The sequence below is a fragment of the Anabrus simplex genome, chromosome 1, assembly GCF_040414725.1.
Source record: "Anabrus simplex isolate iqAnaSimp1 chromosome 1, ASM4041472v1, whole genome shotgun sequence".
In the NCBI taxonomy this organism is placed as follows: Eukaryota; Metazoa; Arthropoda; class Insecta; order Orthoptera; family Tettigoniidae; genus Anabrus; species Anabrus simplex.
Window position 1 is genome coordinate 1038346362 of NC_090265.1, and position 20685 is coordinate 1038367046.

Genomic DNA, 20685 nt, shown 5'->3' on the forward strand with positions numbered 1-20685 from the left:
ATTAATAGTATATATTTTATTATTACCTGTATATATGATGTGTAATCTACTACAGTGTTGTGCAACACATTGTAACATCCAGAATAACACTAGGTAGGATGAGAACTATGTAGAGCCTTCCTTCCAATTGTAACTATGTATTAACCACACTAGAATTTACTAGAAGATATGTTTCAACACATCCTTCTGGAAACCTGGCCTGGCGACATATATAAGGAAGCGGTCCTGATGGTGGAGAGGAGTTATTGTTTAACAGGAGTTGTGTTGTGTTTATGCTGACATGCTAAAGTAAGCAGTCAGCAGTCAACTGTTTCAAGGTTGCAGTCTCCATGTTAGAGGTATGTCGGTACTGGCGTACCGGTACGCGTCACCTATTCTCCGAATGGAGCAGTGACAACCTGCTCCAGGATCCTCTTCTCTACCGGTCCACTGCTACGGTGACAGTGTTGCGATGCGACTCGCAGTTTGCTGCTACCGGTCCACTGCTATGGTGACGGTCTTGCGCTGCAACTCACAGTTTGCTGCTACCGGTCCACTGCTGTCTGCTACTGTGACGGTCTTGCGCTGCGACTCGCAGTTTGCTCTACCGGGAAGTGTTGTTACTGCTATTCGCAAACGGTCCAGTGACACACCCGTCGTTGTCCCGTACCGTTAGGGAGGTTGTGACAAGAACAGGACGGAGACATACCGGTATGGTGTTCAATATTTCATGCGAACGAAAGAAATCCACAGTGATCTACTTCAGCATTAAAACGTTTCTACAAATAATAATAATAATAATAATATATTAGTGTAATTATTATTAATGACTGTTTTTCTTAACATAGTTAAAATATAGTTAAACTTCACTTTTAAAACTAATCATTTAATCTGGTAAATATTATCAATGAACATTTTAAATTCACAACACCGAATACTTTTTAAAACGTCAGATATTTCAAAATGATCATCGGTGATTTCTAAACAACATTATAGATCATTCACATGTCAGAATCTTAGGGAAAAATTGCACACGAAATGTTATCATTTTCCTAGTTGGGAAGTAACTGGATAAAAGTAATCGGATTACTTGTAACGATTACATTTAAAAAAACTTGTAATCTTTACTCTTTCCAAAAAGTCTACTTGTAACTTACTTCTTGAAATAAAATTGTGCCGGGCGGAGTAGCTTGGTCGATACAGCGCTGGCCTTCTGACCCCAATTTGGCAGGTTCGATCCTGGCTCAGTCGGGTGGTATTTGAAGGTGCTCAAATACGTCAGCCTCGTATCGGTAGATTTAGAGGCACGTAAAGGAACTCATGCGGGACTAAATTTCGGCATCTCGGTGTCTCCGAAAATCGTAATAGTAGTTAGTGGGGCGTAAAGCAAATATTATTATTAGTAGATTTACTGGCAAGTTAAAGAACTCCTGTAGAACAAAATTTCGGCACCTCGGCGTCTCCAAAAACCGTAAATGTACTTATTGGGACATAAAACAAATAACATTATTATGTATGTATTTATTAATTGAAGATAAAAACATATTTTCGATTCTTTCAACCTACCACCAGTGTGCCATTATCGAATCAGATAAGACAGGCATGATCATGACATAATCGAAGAACAGAGCAAATCGTGTGTCCGCTAACTACGTAAGCCTACTATGCTATGTTCCTCAGCTCCATTTGTGCTTGTACCAGTTGTCACTGGACCGGTAGCGTGTCACCGCGGAGCCATGCTCCTCAGCTGGACCGGCAGCGTGCCACCGCGCTCTGCATGCTATGCCATGCTCCTCAGCTCCATCTGTGGTTGGACCGCCAACGTGTCACTGCTCCAGTCGTATCACTGGAGCAGTTGGAGCAGTGACACATTATATCTGGACCGTCACACCTCTACTCCATGTGCTTAGTGATAGGCAGTTGTTAAAAATGGTGGTTTGTTGATGTGTGACAAATGTTCAACAGTTTGTGAATAAAAATAAGTGTACGCAATTTGACAGCATTTTATATGTGTATTTGTGAATACATTAAGCATAGTAAAATCAAATCGAGGTGTAGCAAAGCTAATGCAGTGAGCTTGCAGTTGCTATCAGCAGTACTCTGTTAGAAGCAATTGAATTCTTGGATGAAATGATGCTTACATTGTTTTCAGACCAACTTTGCTGTATTGGAATATGTATATTAAAATGTTTTGACTATCATAGCCTCTCTCTTTAATTCATGATGTAGAGAACAGTAGCACTCGAACAAGGTCTGCTTTTTCCTCTGGAATATTTCTCACACTGGATACAGCAACATGCAGCCTGTAAGCAAAATATTCCAATAATAATAATAATAATAATAATAATAATAATAATAATAATAATAATAATAATAATGTGATGATGTTCCGTACGAATTACGAACTGCAAGGATATGAGTGCTGTTGAGGTTATGTTTCCTGTCCAGGTAGTGATGTTTTTGCTTTCCCATCTCTCTTCTTGTATACAAAGTATGGTTCACTCCTAATGTGATTCATATGTTGAGTCCTCGTATATTTGCCTTTTCTTGATCTCCTGCAAAGTTAATTGATTATTGACAAACCAAAAGACCTCGCCAACATGTTCCCTCATATTTGATCCATTATCAATATAAATGCATATCACAGCAAGAGCTTTAACTGATTCAGATTGCAAGGAACCGCTCCCACACGGTTTTGAGAAAATGGATTTGAATACTTCGAGAGTGGTGCAGTAAGCAAATCTGTGTTACACAATAAGCTTCAGGACCACAAATAGAATCTTTCTTCTCACTTCCATGGTGTTCTTGATTGTTGCTATTCTTCACAGCCGTGTGCTTCATGTAGCAGTCCATAGTCGTAACACATCTCTTACAATAGTATATACCGTACTACCATATGTACCGCCATATACGTGACGGACAATAAATATTGTAGCATGTTGGCAGGGTAGATGTGGGTAGATTTGACAGTTGGAGGAATTAGGACAAGAATTGTGTCCGTGTATTCACCATGTGAGGGTGCAGATGAGGCTGAAGTTGACAAGTTTTATGAAGCATTGAGTAACATCATGGTTAGGGTCAACAGCAAGGATAGAACTGAAGGATATGAAAGGGTGATTGGTAAATTTGGGGAAGATATGGAAGCTAATGGGAATGGGAAGCGTTTGCTAGACTTCTGTGCTAATATGGGTTTAGCTGTTACGAATACATTCTTCAAGCATAAGGCTATTCACTGCTACACATGGGAGGCTAGGGGTACCAGATCCATAATAGACTATATCTTAACAGACTTTGAATTCAGGAAATTTGTTAAGAATGTATGATTTTTTTGTGGATTTTTTGATGATACAGACCACTATTTGATCTGTAGTCAACTAAGTATCTCTAGGCCTAGGGTAGAGAAAGTGAAATCTGTCTGCAAACGAATAAGGGTAGAAAATCTCCAGGACGAGGAAATTAGACAGAAGTACATGGATATTGTTAGTGAGAAGTTTCGAACAGTAGACAGTAAGCAGGTTCGAGATATAGAAAGTGAATGGGTGGCATACAGGGATGCTGTAGTAGAAACAGCAAGGGAATGCCTAGGAACAACTGTGTGTAAAGATGGGAAAAGGCAAACATCTTGGTGGAATGATGAAGTGAGAGCAGCCTGTTAACGTAAAAAGAAGGCTTATCAGAAATGGCTCCAAACAATGGGCTGAGGCAGACAGGGATTTGTACGTAGATGAAAGAAACAGAACGAAATAAATAGTTCTTGAATGATAAAAGAAGGCATGGGAAGATTTTGGTAATAACCTGGAAAGGCTAGGTCAAGCAGTAGGGAAACCTTTCTGGACAGTAATGAAGAATCTTAGGAAGGGAGGGAAAAAGGAAATGAACAGTGTTTTGAGTCATTCAGGTGAACTCTTAATAGATTCCAGGGAATTGCTGGAGAGGTGGGGGGAATATTTTGAACATCTTCTCAATGTAAAAGGAAATCGTCCTGGTGGTGTTGCAAACAGCCAAGCTCATGGGGAGGAGGAAAATGATGTTGGTGAAATTATGCTTGAAGAAGTGGAAAGGATGGTAAATAAACTCCATTGTCATAAGGCAGCAGGAATAGATGAAATTAGACCTGAAATGGTGAAGTATAGTGGGAAGGCAGGGATGAAATGGCTTCATAGAGTAGTAAGATTAGCGTGGAGTGTTGGTAAGGTACCTTCAGATTGGACAAAGGCAGTAATTGCACCTATCCATAAGCAAGGGAACAGGAAGGATTGCAACAACTATCGAGGTATCTCATTGATTAGTATACCAGGCAAAGTATTCACTGGCATCTTGGAAGGGAGGGTGCGATCAGTCGTTGAGAGGAAGTTGGATGAAAACCAGTGTAGTTTCAGACCACAGAGAGGCTGTCAGGATCAGATTTTCAATATGCGCCAGGTAATTGAAAAATGCTACGAGAGGAATAGGCAGTTGTGTTTATGTTTCGTAGATCTAGAGAAAGCATATGGCAGGGTACCGAGGGAAAAGATGTTTGCTATACTGGGGGACAATGAAATTAAGTGTAGATTATTAAAATCAATCAAAGGCATTTATGTTGACAATTGGGCTTCAGTGAGAATTGATGGTAGAAAGAGTTTGTGGTTCAGGGTACTTACAGGGATTAGACAAGGCTGTAATCTTTCACCTTTGCTGTTCGTAGTTTACATGGATCATCTGCTGAAAGGTATAAAATGGCAGGGAGGGATTCAGTTCGGTGGAAATGTAGTAAGCAGTTTGGCCTATGCTGACAGCTTGGTCTTAATAGTAGACTGTGCCGAAAGCCTGCAGTCTTATATTTTGGAACTTGAAAATAGGTGCAATGAGTATGGTATGAAAATTAGCCTCTTGAAGACTAAATTGATGTCAGTAGGTAAGAAATTCAACAGAATTGAATGTCAGATTGGTGATACAAAGCTAGAACAGGTCGATAATTTCAAGTATTTGGGTTGTGTGTTCTCCCAGGATGCTAATATTGTAAGTGAGATTGAATCAAGGTGTAGTAAAGCTAATGCAGTGAGCTTGCAGTTGCGATCAGCAGTATTCTGTAAGAAGGAAGTCAGCTCCCAGACGAAACTATCTTTACATCGGTCTGTTTTCAGACCAACTTTGCTTTACGGGAGCGAAAGCTGGGTGGACTCAGGATATCTTATTCATAAGTTAGAAGTAACAGACATGAAAGTAGCAAGAATGATTGCTGGTACAAACAGGTGGGAACAATGGCAGGAGGGTACTCGGAATGAGTAGATAAAGGATAATTTGGGAATGAACTCGATGGATGAAGTTGTACTCATAAACCGGTTTTGGTGGTGGGGTCATGTAAGGCGAATGGAGGAGGAATGGTTACCTAGGAGAATAATGGACTCTGCTATGGAGGGGAGGGTAAGAGAAGTAGAGGGAGATCAAGACGACAGTGGTTAGACTCGGATTTTAACGATTTAAAGATAAGAGGTATAGAACTAAATGAGGCCACAGCACTAGTTGCAAATCGAGGATTGTGGCGACGTTTAGTAAATTCTCAGAGGCTTGCAGACTGAACGCTGAAAGGCATAACAGTCTATAATGGTAATGTATGTATGTTGGCAGGGTAAATAAATGACTACAGAATCTGGTAGCCTTTTACTTCTAAGATTTATTATCTAATTACTAGGACTATACATTAACACACAGTATTACCAAGCTCGCACTTACACTCATGACATACAGTTTCACAGTACGCGCTCTCTGTGTTAGTACTCACTGCTTTTTTTTACACTGATACAGTCTCCTATCATTTACGCTACAGTCTCACTCAGTCACACTTGTTGGCATTGTCACAGTCCACATTTTGCAGCCCGCATGTGACAGTATTGAAAAGGTGGAAACATTTAAGTTATTATTATTATTACTTATATATTGTTCAATACGGACCAAAAACATGAAATTCATAACCATCAATGTGACAGTCTCACCACTCAGGATGATGTTCGTTGTCCACACTCACCAGTAGAACTCCGTACACAGCCCCATGCCAACATTCTAATGTTCTCTTCCACGCTGTTCCAGAACACTCAAATGTTCCCTTCCAACAGCTGGTCTGAGAGACTCACAAACACAGCGACAGGCGTACAGCACGCGTCCTCAGCTCCCACACACAGACACTCAACAGCTGGCAGACACAGACTGATTGCACTCTTCGCCCTCTTCACTCACTCACTGCATCCTCTCACTGACTGAGTTACACCAACTCCCCTTCACTCGTCGGCTGAGCTTCTCGCTAACTCGCACCTCACTCAGCAGGTGCTCTTGCCTTACATATGCGGAGCTAGCATTCAAAATAGGTCAGTCACTGGAACCCCATGGAAATCTCCAGATATGGAAGGCTGTCAATCCGTGGGACTTGTAGTTTCCACGCTCCGCGAGGCTTCGAGTGATGTAACAGCCAGTGGCGGCCACTGTAGCAAGTGTCCTAACCGACTGGCACCTGTGCAGCTGGAGGCTAGGCTCCCATTTGTTAACATCACATGTGACGGGGCTGTGAGTAATTCCCCCCGCCTACAATCCCCGCTCCAGAAAACAGTGAACACACCACAATATATCAATTAAAACGTATGGAAGAAGAATTTTAAAATGGCTCAAATGCTGGTGATTTGATTATGATACCAAACTCATACTCATCATTTATAACTGTACCCACACAGTTCTTCAAACAGTCAACATTTTAACAATTAGGTACTCATATTTTGAATACATAACATCCAATTTCCTACAGAGAAGCAGTTGACAAAACACACATTAGTCAACCACATATTACTGTTCATATCTTTATTGTGCTTGTAATACAAATACCATGCAAATGGAACATCGAAATGAACTCATGAAAACACTACGGAGGGTGAATTTGTGAATCACAAGCTCATGAGGTGGCGAGCTTGCTCATTGTGGTATGCATTCACGATGGGACGATGGGACGGTGGGACGATTTGTTAACGATGGGAATGTATCACATGTTGGTCTTGTACTAGTTTCGACCCATCTAGGGGTCATCATCACGGGTCGAAACTAGTACCGTGTAATTTGTAATTTTGTGAATATATTGTAGTATTGAAAAGGTGGAAACATTTACGTTGTTATTATTATTATTACTTATATATTATTCTCAGTTCAATACAGACCAAAAACATGAAATTCATAACCATCAATTGTGAAGTATTCTCGAAATATTCAAATTCCATTTTCTCTGAATTGGGTGGGAGTTGCACCTAGTAATTCGAATCAGTGATAATTCTCACAATGGCCTGCATATGTATTGAAAATGGATCAAATCATTGGAGACGTATTGGGAGGGTCTCCTTGTAAGCTCAACAAACACTACAAACACATTGAAACTTATTAGCTGCTCTACGAATAAGCCACATGGCACATACTTGTAGAAATTTCATGGATTGTGAACATACATGCCGTGCTTGCTATATCTGGACTGCAATATGAACTACTTGCAGAAGAACTGGTACTTTGTGGGTTTCGGAATTTATTGGCCTTAGCATATAAATTGCTTGGAACATACAAAAAATTGATAAAAATGGCACTTACCAGTACTTGGTTCAGAACTTCCATGCTACAATTATTGGCATTGTACATTCTTGAGAATTGCAAAAAATCTTTACATTCAGTGTCACACAAACACAATGTCAGTGTAATTCTGTATGGTAAGTTCAATTTTCAATGCCCATCATTTTGTTTTTATAAAAAATGGTGGTGAATAGTCTTCTACTAGGGCTACTTCTTAGCAAATGGAATTCAAATTACTGCACTGCTTTTGAAACAGAGAAAACCACTGAAACCAACATTCCAAATTTTCAAAATATTAAGTTGAATACTTCTTAGAACAAAATACAGTATTCTAAGCAAAATAAATGTTCTTAGCATATTAATTAGTTATGGTACTTGAGTTTCCATTGATGTCCAAGAAAACTGTTAAAGAAAAAAATGTTTAAAATTTATGTACACACATAAAGAAGAATTTTACATCACCATGGACCAAAGAGTTGCTGGCTCTTTAAAAAAAAAAAACGAAAGACATACAGAGGTACCAGTACCATATCGTTATTATTTATTGCCCAACAATACAACAAATGGGAGCCTTTACGACAACAATATAATTTCAATTTTTCAGTTTATTTGAGTTATTAAAGACAGCAGACTCCATTACCCTTAATACTAGATAACATGTCCCCTTGCATTGATGTGTGCCTGAATTCGTCTTGACATAATGTCCTGTCCATTAGTTCATCAAGTTTATGTTGGTCCAAATTATCCCAGTCCTCAATGGTGATTTAATGTCGATTTCTCAGAGTGATTGATGGGTCATAATGTCCACAAACAGCATCCGTTAATTTATCCCAGGCATATTCTGAAGTCATTAGCAAGACCCGCACAATGAATGCTTGCATTTTCATCCATTGAGTAATATTCTCCAAAATGCTGCTAATACGGTGTCAATATGGGTCGGAGGATGTTGTACCTGTGTTGCACAGCTGTGACATTGCGCAGCATGTCTAGGAGTGTTGTATGGTGGCCGCACATAATACCTCCCCAAAACATCAGGGAGCCACCACCTTGCTGAACACGCTGGACAATGTGTCTGAGCCTGAATCCTGACCAGATTTGGCTCCAGACATGTTGCCAACAATTGTTAGGAACAAGGCTTATCCGGCACTCATCAGTTAAAAGGACTTCGTGCCAACTCTGAAGAGATCATATGCATAATGTTGGGCCCATTTATACCACGCCCCATGATATCTTAGATTTGAGAGCTGGGACTCGCCATAGGCATCAAAAAGTGAAGTTGTGCCCTTTGCAACTTGTTTCTCACAGTTGAAGTTGAAATGCACCAACTGTGGCAGCCCAAAGATCATTATTCAGCACAGTAGGATTGCATTTAGGGTTCCTCTAAGCTGAAATTCATCGACTGCAGCTGGGCGAATCCAGTGAGACTGAGTCTGTCTTGAATCAATGCATACATGAGTGAGTTAAAAGGCAGTCACAAGTCTGTAATAGTGAGTCAGTGTTGCATCAATTGTGAGAGAGATACGAGATGATCGCAAGCCCTGTGCATCAGCAAGTACTGTAGGGAATCAAGACAGTCTTGATTATGCTGCGTGCAAGAAGAAGTGAAGTGAACTGTTGTAGAACAACATTGCACTGTGAAAAGCCATGTTGAAGAACAGGAGTTCGATATACCAATGTGCAGTGTATTGGACCGTGATAATGAGTAAAAGCTATGTCGAATGGAAAACTCATAATGCAAATGCACTCGTAAAGAGCTGTAAATAATAGTTTAATTAAACACACTACCCCTTTGAGTATTAATTATAGTTTTAAGAACTCTGAAAACCTGTCACAATAATTTGCATGCCTCTATTATGGTGTAGGGAAGAGGTTTTTAAACTTACAACGAAATTCATTCTCAGATTTGTGAAAGGCAGAACTCAGAAATCCATTTCCAACTTTGCACTTAAATAAAGATTGAGGAAATAGGCTACATGGTATATGTTGTGTAGCTGTAAGCTTCCACTTGATGCATGGTGTCTTCAAACTCCACCATTGGGAGTCCTGGAGATAATAGAAAAAGAACTCAACTGGCAACAAAAAAACCCTCATCCATGCACATTCAGTCTACAAATCTAATTTGTGAAAATATAGGCTGCTTAGAAATTTGATTTCAACATATGCATTCCTTTCTGTTCTTTCTTATCTTTTTCTGTAGAATTAATACATGTGCTTTTGAGTTTTGAAAATTTTGAACATACTTTTTTTTTTTTTCCGGATGCTTTCACAATTTGTTGATAATTTTATGATCTAATCTGATGATATTGTTACAGTATATTTGTTTTATTTACAGTGGGAAAAAGTACTGGATGTGCTGGAGAATGCATTAGAAGAGAATAGCATTGTGTTTAGACGACTGAAACCTGGTGTCAAGTATCAGCAAAATTTGCGGGAATTCAAGGTATGTTTACAAGCATTCATAAAGAAACATATGTCTACCCCTTAGTCTCATTTCTTGATATGGGGTGAGGAATGAGGTGAGATGAAATTATATGGCTTGTTTTTATGGCCGAATGTCCTTCCTGACACCTTCAGTTGAGGAACTAATGAAGATGAAATGAATGACAGTGAATGAAATTGGGTAAGGATGTGGACCTGAGTCACTATATTTTCAGCACCAAGTCGTAGATAATGTACATGAAATTATAATTCATGCAGGACACTTATCAGAAGCATGATTAAAAATATGTATATATATTTTTACAATTTGTTTACGTCACACTGATACAGATAGGTCTTAGCAATGATGGGACAGAAATGGGAAGGAAGCTGCCATGTCCTTAATTAAGTTACAGCCCCAGCATTTGCCTGGCGTGAAAATGGGAAACCATGGAAGACCATCTTTGGGGCTGCTGACAGTGGGGTTCGAACCCACTGTCTCCCAGATGCAAGCTCACAGCTGCGAACCCCTAACCACACGGCCAACTCGCCCAGTTATTAAGAATATTAGAAGCAAGTTTCTTTTTGTGATACTTCGGCCATTATGAAAAGATGTCTTGTGTTCTTGTTATAATTCCTTTCTGACAACCAGAATTCATCATAAGAGTGTGAACTTCAACCCCCCAGTTGTCGCTAGGATGAAAATAATGCAAGCGTTCGCGCGTTGAGCAAAATGCTCGTGGTATGATATGATGTGTTTACATAATAAATACCAATATAGTTGGTCTGTTATTGGACATTATAAATTTTCCAGCTAACTCATTCCTGGTTGCCAGCATTTCGCCCCAGTGTGCTAAGTTGGGCTCATCAGTTGGTAAATAGCACACCTACCAAGACGCATGGGCTGATGCCATGGAAGCATAAATGTAATAACACATTAAATGACCGTAAGAATAAATCTAAAATGGTTATAAAAAACAGTAAAAATAAAAAAATTAAATTAAAAAAAGTAATAAATCCCAAATGGTTATAACTGTATCTGGAAAAAACAATTCCCAACTTTCTGAAACAGTGTGTGCATCTTTCACAGTGCCCTTTACACAAGGAGGATGAGTCACTATATTTTCAGCACCAAGTACGTAGGCGTGGATTTCTTCTTGGTGAGTGTCTGCCCCACTTTGTCACCTTATCTCTTCGTATATATAAACATCATCACTAAACATGAAATTCTCATTTACCTCCAACATATGTTGTTCGCTAGTTACAGATTGCTCTCCAGGTACGGTTCCGTCAGCACGTTCTTTTGTTTCGGACTGTTCAGTATACATTTTATGTTCACTTGTTCACTTTCACAGTCCAAGTCACTGTTCTCGCCCCCAAGTTGATCACCAGGAATTTCATCAAAATAAGCAAAAAGTCATGCCTTGAAGCCATCATCACACACTAATTATGCAACACATTAATACAATAAGTTGCAAAGAACTGTTACAACTATGAAACAACATTCAACAATAGCGAAACTATCATGCACACAGAAATTAGCGCCAACGTAACCTGGTCGCGCATGAAGCAAACTGCTCACCGTTGACGGGTGCTGATAATTCCTCCCTCCCTCTCCCTTCTCAAGGTCACAGATGTGCATTCCAATCCATCTGTCCCTCTCTCAAAACTGCATTGCGAAGTTGCATCAGGGCTCGAGTTCAAAACTACATGCTGTATAAAAGAGCAGATGATTTTCAATGACCGTGAGCATTTTGCTCATATCGTGACCACTGGCAGTTTAAAAGAGAGTACAATTTTAAGAGCTTGATGGTGTCAGGTAGCAAGTCAGATTAATACCAGATATGCAGTATATCTTCCCCTTCATCCAGTCAAGGATGATCCAAAAGTTTATATGTAAATGACCATCTTCTCTATGTCAAACTTGCCAACTGTGAAAATGTGAGGCCTGAAAATGTATTTTTGATATCTTGATAGCTGATACTTTTATTTTCTGACTTACAGTTTGTGAATGCATATACTGTACATTTCTCTATATTTATCAATCAGTGATCATAATAAATATTTAGTAGACTTGATTAATCTTGATTAATGTGTACCAGCTTGGTACCATCAATGAGTCAGCACAAGTTAAAATACCCTAGGAAGCCAAAGGCACCCCCCAAAAACACAAAATTAAAAGGAAAACAGACATGGGACTTACCTTAAGCAGGTCAGGGTGTCGCTAATTACCCATGGATCTCTGCATATTCTGGTACGGTACGATTGTTGAAAAGAGTTAACAAAAGAAAAGAAAAAAACCTTTTAAGGAAAGGTAAATCATTTGAATTCTGAAGACAAGTTTTAATTAAGTTCAAAAAATAGAGATATTGTCCTCGTATGAGTAATGAATAAAATTTTAACGTTAGTTTTCAATTAACAGGTTAGGAAAATTAAATTAATCTTAATCACGGCCGGCTGATCCAAAGAAAGGAAAAGAAAAGCTAAAATCGTTACAACTACAGCAAGTTAGGAATACATCATTAAAACTTCGGCAACTTCATACTATTTCTGGTTCAGTTTGAATAACCCTCTCAAAATATAAGATTTCTTTTTTTAATTTAGTTACACTTCATTAGTATTGGGTTTTTTCCAGGGAGCTTCCCCAAGGAAATCATAATCCTCACTCACAACACGGAATTTACATCGGTTTCAATAACTCCTTAAAAGGGAGAAAATATCAACATGAATGAGGCAAGGAAATTCACAAAAATAACTTTAAAAAAGGGGAAAATTAACATTGAGCCATATCATAATATGACTCAATTTATTTATTACAACAATGTGGCATAAATTTATTTAACGTGTCATAGAGTCACAGGAAATGAAGGCAGGAACTCTGGATGGCAGTGCCATAGGCCATGAGAACCCCGTATTGATCCGGAAGGAACGGATTCCTCGAGTTGGAATTGAGCCACAAGCCGTGATATCCATCATGGCGACCCCTACTATGGCACCAGGCCCAACTGCTGTAACATGGAGGTTCAACATTAAAAACTTCATATACAGTCCGTATTGAAAGGAGATAACATTCAATAGAGAGAAATTTGATTGATCCACTTTTTTCAATACATAGTATGTTGTTTATATGATTACAACATTTTTATTCAGACCAGTTTTGGTGTCTATGGACACCATCATCAGCTGAAACAGGTCATATGAACAAAGATATACAAGTATGTAGTACATATAATAGACCCTTAGTAATAAGTGACATTAGTAGGATAATGTAAAAATACTATGCTTGAAGGAATATAAACAAGTTATGTGCTTGTTGGTCAAAGTATAAAATGAAAGTGAAGATGTTAACAAATGTTTAAAGACTTGATCACTTTGGCATGGTTAAAAAGTCTCAAGCGTATCACTGCTAAACACTGGATAAAAATAAAACATGGGCATCCAAAAACTGATGTAGTATGCAGTTCTTCCACAGAGTATTGATAATAATGTAACATAAGTAAGTTTGATGGTGGCTTGTAATATCAATAATTTAAAAAAGCTGTCAATTATGAGGTACATACAGCGACATACAAAAAGAAAGCCCTCTTAAATTTACAATTATATAAGGATCATTTATTTTTGGCCCAAATGTTGTTTCCGATGAATGCTACATATGAACTATAAATCGAATATTAATGACTTTAACAAAGATTCCGGTTTTGTAAAAATTCTTACGACTCAGGCGACCATAACAGCTGAAGAAACCGCAACTCAGCAGTGATAAATTCTAGTCAATACAATTTGACAAACCCCAATTCACGCTGTGATCAATCCAATCCACAATTGGAAGTCTAGTCAGTATAAAATAAGTTAATTCATTGTTCATAAATTCTGGCAATGCACATATTGTACATACTGTACATATTGTAAACTATATTGTACATACTGTACATACTATAAACTATGTAAATAGCATAAGAAAATTGTATTTAGTATTAAGTAAGTTCACTACAAGTTCCAGTGTTTATAGTTTTAATTCTTGACCTTAAGATTAATATAGGCTGAAGATGCCCATAAGTAGGGTGAAATATGTCCCTAACTGGTGTGTTTAATTCATGTAGAATTTAACCACTAAAAATATATATTTGTATTGAAAAGGTGGACACAATAATTTTAATCTTGAAAAAGTTTACTTAATTATGAGGTACTCGAAGGAGTGGATCATGTTGCAGGTAAAGAGAAAGTAGATATATGGCCAGAAAGTTCTCGATCCAATTCGGAACAGAATCCACTTTTCCTTTATTAGCCTCTTCTGGAAAACTTGCAACACTAATTTCTCATAGATCCCAATCAAGAGCCTTTTGGGCGAGAGTTCTGACATCCGTAATACTTCCATTTTCTCCAATTAGATTTATTCCTTCTTCAGATAGGTGCCACTATATCGGAAGACTATTTAATACTTCTTTCAGAAGAAGATGGCAGTCGCCGACAAGTTAAAGGAACAGGGGTGGTACGTTTATTATTAAAAGTGTGTAATGAAAGAAATACCTAACCTGTTTTCCTGCAACGTTCTAATTAATGAATATATGCAATATTACAGAATCTTCCAATATAGTGGCACCTATCTGAAGAAGGAATAAATCTAATTGGAGAAAATGGAAGTATTACGAATGTCAGAACTCTCGCCCAGGAGGTTCTTGATTGGGATCTACGAAAAATTAGTGTTGCAAGTTTTCCAGAAGAGGCTAATAAAGGAAAAGTGGATTCTGGTCCGAATTGGATCGAGAACTTTCTGGCCATATATCTACTTTCCCTTTACCTACAACATGATCGACTTCTTCGAGTACTTTTAAAGATAAAAATTTCATTGTTCCGTATTGAAAGTATTAACGTTAAAAATTAAATAATTGAAAAAGAGGTTCAACCTATTCAATACATAGGAAAGAAATGTAGTGATTACATTTTTATTTAATAGTAAATATAAATGGGACCGGTTTCGACCCTAGTCCAGGTCATCGTCAGCCGTAAAAACATGTAAAACAATGCATATGAAAAAGAAAAAGAAAAAGATTAATTAAACTCTGGATCGGTATAAGATGAAACAGTACATAATATTAAGAATGGTAGTATGGCACACGCAATGATAGGCGAAGTCTCACAATGTTTATGAATATTGGAGAACAGTCAAAAGGGTCAGTATCCACACTGTCAGGCACAAAGTCACAACACTATCAAATAATGTATGAAGATCATAAATAACTTGAAGTCGCAGACGAATAGATTTGTAGAAGCAAACCGCCAGCTCCCGGTGATCAGCGCGGCACATTCAAGGTCATGCGCTGCGGTCTCGAACGCCAAAGTAGAATGGAGAATATCCTGAAGGTCCAGTATTTGTCTCGGTTGCGGGAAGTTAAGTACGTGTATATAGAAATATACAACGCAAATCAGTATAATTGAATGAGTACTTGTGCTCCTGCTAAGTTTTCCAAGAACTTAGCAGGAGCACAAGAACAACTTAGCAGGAGCACTAGTACTCATTCAATTATACTGATTTGCGTTGTATATTTCTATATACACGTACTTAACTTCCCGCAACCGAGACAAATACTGGACCTTTCTCCATTCTACTTTGGCGTTCGAGACCGCAGCGCATGACCTTGAATGTGCCGCGCTGATCACCGGGAGCTGGCGGTTTGCTTCTACAAATCTATTCGTCTGCGACTTCAAGTTATTTATGATCTTCATATATTATTTGATAGTGTTGTGACTTTGTGCCTGACAGTGTGTGGATACTGACCCTTTTGACTGTTCTCCAATATTCATAAACATTGTGAGACTTCGCCTATCATTGCGTGTGCCATACTACCATTCTTAATATTACGTACTGTTTTATCTTATACCGATCCAGAGTTTAATTAATCTTTTTCATTTTCATATGCATTGTTTTACATGTTTTTACGGCTGACGATGACCTGGACTAGGGTCGAAACCGGTCCCATTTATATTTACTATTAAATAAAAATGTAATCATTACATTTCTTTCCTATGTATTGAATAGGTTGAACCTCTTTTTCAATTATTTAATTTTTAACGTTCTTCGAGTACCTCATAATTGATGGCTTCTTTTTATTATTGATATTACGAGCCACCATCAAACTTACTTATGTTACATTATTATCAGTACTCTGTGGAAAGAACTGCATAGTACATCAGTTTTTGGATGTCCATGTTTTATTTTTATCCAGTGTTTAGCAGTGCTACGCTTGAGACTTTTTAACCATGCCAAAGTGATCAAGTCTTTAAACATTTGTTAATATCTTCACTTTCATTTTATACTTTGACCAACAAGCACATAACTTGTTTATATTCTTTTAAGCATTGTATTTTTACCTTAACCTATTAATGACACTTATTACTAAGGATCTGTTATATGTAGCCTACTACATACTTTTATATCTTTGTTCATACGATCTGTTTCAGCTGATGATGGTGTCCACAGACACTGAAACCGGTACTGAAGACAAATGTTGTAATATTAACAACATATTATGTATTGAAAAAAGGTGGATCAGTCAGATTTCCCTCTATTGTAACCTGGAGGGTATGAAATTTAAACATGGGGATCCAGAGAACAATTCTCAGGTTGACGAACCTCGCTTTCTCAGGGCTGGAATCATCTGAATTTAAGTCAATATATCCGCCACTAAGCTATATTCCACAGATCTGACTTGACACATAATTAAGAACAGAATTATTGAATGCCAGGAGTCGATAATAGTATTTACTTGTGCTCAATTGAGAGAAGTGCGAGGCCGTTGACATCTACTGGGCCGTTACAAAGAAGGACTCTGTTAGCCGGGAGTTTACCTCGAGCTCAGCATATTTTCAAGGCTATAAAAGCTCGCTTGAAGAGGGAAGCTTTCTCATTCGATCTCAGTCGCTTAGTGTGTACTCATTCGAATTTAGTTGCTCGTTGTGTACGTATTTGCTGGATCGATCTTATTCATCCACCTATTGTGTTCAGTATCATTTGCTCACTCAATGTATGTCAGACACTCAGTCATGTTACAGAAACTTATTAATTCTCAGCACTTTATGACCCTCAGTAATCTGTGATAAATAATTAGTTCTCACTTGATTTCTATTCACTGTCATGAAATGCCATATGCAGTATGGCGTAATTCACAAACTTATTAGATACACTTATTTGTGAGCTTTGTAAGACTAATATTTGATGACTGAGTTAGCTCACAATAGCTAATAATGCTATCAAATAGCATAAAACATTTATAACACATTCGCGGATCGCGATTGGTAACGTGTGCAAACCGTGCAGATATAACCGCAGTGAAAGACTGATTTCAATCTGGCTAGTTCCCGTAAAGTAGTGACGCACAAATCAGGACTACAATTTGCGCGTAGGCTATAGTTAATGTTAGTCTATCACTAAGGTAGAGATCTTAGGTACGATCACGTCAAGCAGTGAAGCAGATGTTCTGAAATATATCACCATTCCAGACGATTCCAGGATGAAGCAGGCAACAACCATGGTGTTACCAGAACTCGAGGTGAGGACTATCAAGCCCGTGATGACTGCAGTTGTTATGGGCTAGGCTTCCACGACATAGCGATTATGTGATTCGTCGTAGATGGTGAGATAGCTGCTAAGTCCTTAAGTTCCATAAGCATGCAAAGTGATATTCGTGCACTAGTATAGGGTTTCTTAAGTTAGTTAATTATTGGTTAAATATAAGTCAGTGTGACACTTGTTTTGCTCAGTTTTAGTAATATTAAATATGTTGAGGGCTGCAATGCATGTTTAAGCCCTGCGCTAAGTGTCTATATTTTTATAAGATGGGAACAAATGGTAAAATAGGTTAGTTATAGGTGTGTGTTTCTTTTGTTTTAATAGTGTTTCATTCCCGTACGAGTTGATTTTGATAGAGATGTTGGACAGACTCTTCACAGTATCAAATGGGCTATACGCCGTCGGCATCGCGAGATTTTACAGAGTAGATTAGAGACAGCATAAGATCAGGATGTTTTCTATGCGTGAATTTTTCAGCTGCGAGGAGTTCTACGGTAGAGTTATATTCATCGTTGAATACAGAGCAGGGTCTTCAACTTTGGCGGCAGGCAAATTCAGGAATATAAAGGGTATTGAACCAAGGATATTATGTGAGCAGCTAGAATTGCTGTGCGATGTTGATGAGGCTGAAATAATGAGAGAAAGGCGATCAAGCCATAGTGTGTACCGGGAGCAATGATTTATGTGTGTTAATAAGCCAGCCTGTGAGTATGGACGTGAATGTGTTGGCTGTGCATTAATTTTGTCAGAGAGGATTTGTTCCACGGTGCGGAGATTAGGAGATAGCGTGGTCCCGACCAATTGATTGTTCCCAGGTAGAAATCTCCAAGTCAGCTGTACCCTGTGAGCCCACCATGGATGAAAGTATATTTATGAGAGATCCCGTTAGTTCCACGAACTACTGTCTTCCTGCCCCAATTCTTTAAATTTTTGTTGCTCTACAGTTGATTGCCCATGCCGAGTGGAGAAAGATGGCAGTGCTGTGTGTTTTTGAGACATAAATCTTCGGAGCCTGAATATGTCGGAATCGAATCCGACACCTCTATCAACTTCATTGAACATTTGTATGTATTTTATTTTGCAGGTGTGATTTTATATGTGTATCTTGTGTTGTTTATTATTGTCCTGTGTATTTATTGTTTTGTCTTGTGATGTCCTTTGTTGTATAATGGGGACACATTAGCCCATCGGCTAATTTGAGGGAATCAGGTTCTGCCCCGAATCTTTTCTCATTGGTACGGACCCATATGATTAGATTCTATGCTATTTTGGAGGGGTAATCTAGGCGCAGTCCTGAACAAGTGTTTTTATATATTTGTGTCAGAGTATTTGGAATGTGCATATGTCAATTAGACCAATTACTAGTGTATCGAGTATTATTTTTGCATCTAATGGACGGTTTTAGATTGAGCCTACGGTCAGAGGACTTAGGAATTTAACGAAACAGTCAAATATTTCAAACAATGTAACACATTCCAATTTTCACGTAAATTTGTAATTGTAATTTTCAGGTAGTTACCCGTGTTTCTTTTGTATAAACAATTGCTAAGATGTCAGTTGTGTATCACTTTTTCTGACAAATTTTATGGTTGATTTTACGTTTATTTGATTTGTTTTATTAGTATGAGCTCATGTTTTCAGATTAATAAATCTATCTTACCCAAATACCTATGCTCTCATTCACTAGTCTTATATGTACGTATTTTCTGTCCATATACTTTTAGTATAATTTAGTAAGTAGAGATTTTAGTGCCCACTTCCAGACATTCCACACATTTTTATCCTGAGCTAGGCCGAATTTGTGACAGGATACAGTGCATATAATTGGTCCCACAACGTGCGGGGCAGTTTTGATATTGGTGGGCACGACTTATATCCACGGTAATAGATATACTTGATGCCCATTACTTAGGGTCGTATTCATGAACGAGACTTTGACTTAGACTTAGACTTAGAAGGCGGTAAGTTGCCATTTCCATTTCATGATCGCTACTTGGAGGTAAGTAAACTTAGATGGCGACTTTACTTCCAAGTCGCCGATGTCCCGTACTTAAGTAGACTCTGAGATCAGAAAAATAATAAAATGGCAGATATTGCCGATGCAGTTAATTTTGTAGACGAAATTGAAGAGATCCAGGAAATTATTCAGTACGTTGTGCCGAATCCTCGGCGTATTATAAGAGATGCACGGAACCCAGTTCAATTTTATACAGAAAATGAGTTCAGAAAACAATATAGATTCGACAAACGTACAGTATTAGATGTACTAACGATGTTTGAAGACGAATTACAGAAACATAATAATCGAGGATCACCCATACCTCGAATAATACAGTTGCTAATTTCGTTAAGATTTTTTTTCCTATTTGCTTTACGTCACATCGATACAGATGTCTTATGGCGACGATGGGATAGGAAAGACCAAGGAATGGGTAGGAAACTGCCGTGGCCTTAATAAAGGTGCAGCCCTCCAGCATTTGCCTGGTTTGAAAATGGGAAACCACGGGAAACAATCTTCAGGGCTGCCGACAGTGGGGTTCGAACCTACTATGTCCCGGATGCAAGCTCACAGCCGCGCGCCCCTAACCGCACGGACAAATCGCCCGGTCATTAAGATATTATGCTACAAGTAAGAGTAAAATTATTGTTACTACAGCGCACAGTTTTTGCACTTCCTACTCATCGTGTTATCCAGTTAGGTTAAGGGATGATCAGTACAGATTAATGCATTCTTATGGTAAATACAATAGCCTTTCACACTTCCATGGTTTTCAGGTAAATTCCAAATTGATTCCGCTGATTTACGAGGAGTAAGCCAGCCCTCAGTATGTAGAATAATCAGAAGAATATCGATCCTGACTGCCCGAAAGAGACCACAGTTTGTTTCGTTCCCAAATGAAGCTGAATGTCGAAATAATGCGCGACGTGTGTATGAAAGATCCCGTTTCCCTGGAGTGGTTGGAGCTATAGATTGCACCCATATAAATAAGTCCAGGTGGCAACCATGCTGAGGTATTCCGTAATAGGAAAGGGCTTTCTAGTTTCAATTGTCAGGGCATAGTCAACCACGAGATGAAGTTTATTAATTTCGACTTCAACTATAGGCTACCTTTCTTCTCTTTCACTAGTTCTAGTAACACCTCCCTTTC

The 20685-nt window shown here is 38.5% G+C and overlaps 1 protein-coding gene across 1 annotated transcript in view; it reads left to right on the forward strand.

Annotated features, from left to right (window-relative positions):
* LOC136857933 (E3 ubiquitin-protein ligase SHPRH) overlaps positions 1 to 20685 on the forward strand; it is a 396601-nt gene that overhangs the window by 319123 nt on the left and 56793 nt on the right. Inside the window, exon 20 of the mRNA XM_067137032.2 lies at positions 9884 to 9991. Within this exon, the coding sequence (XP_066993133.2) occupies positions 9884 to 9991 (108 nt within the window). The remainder of the gene's footprint in view (positions 1 to 9883; positions 9992 to 20685) is intronic.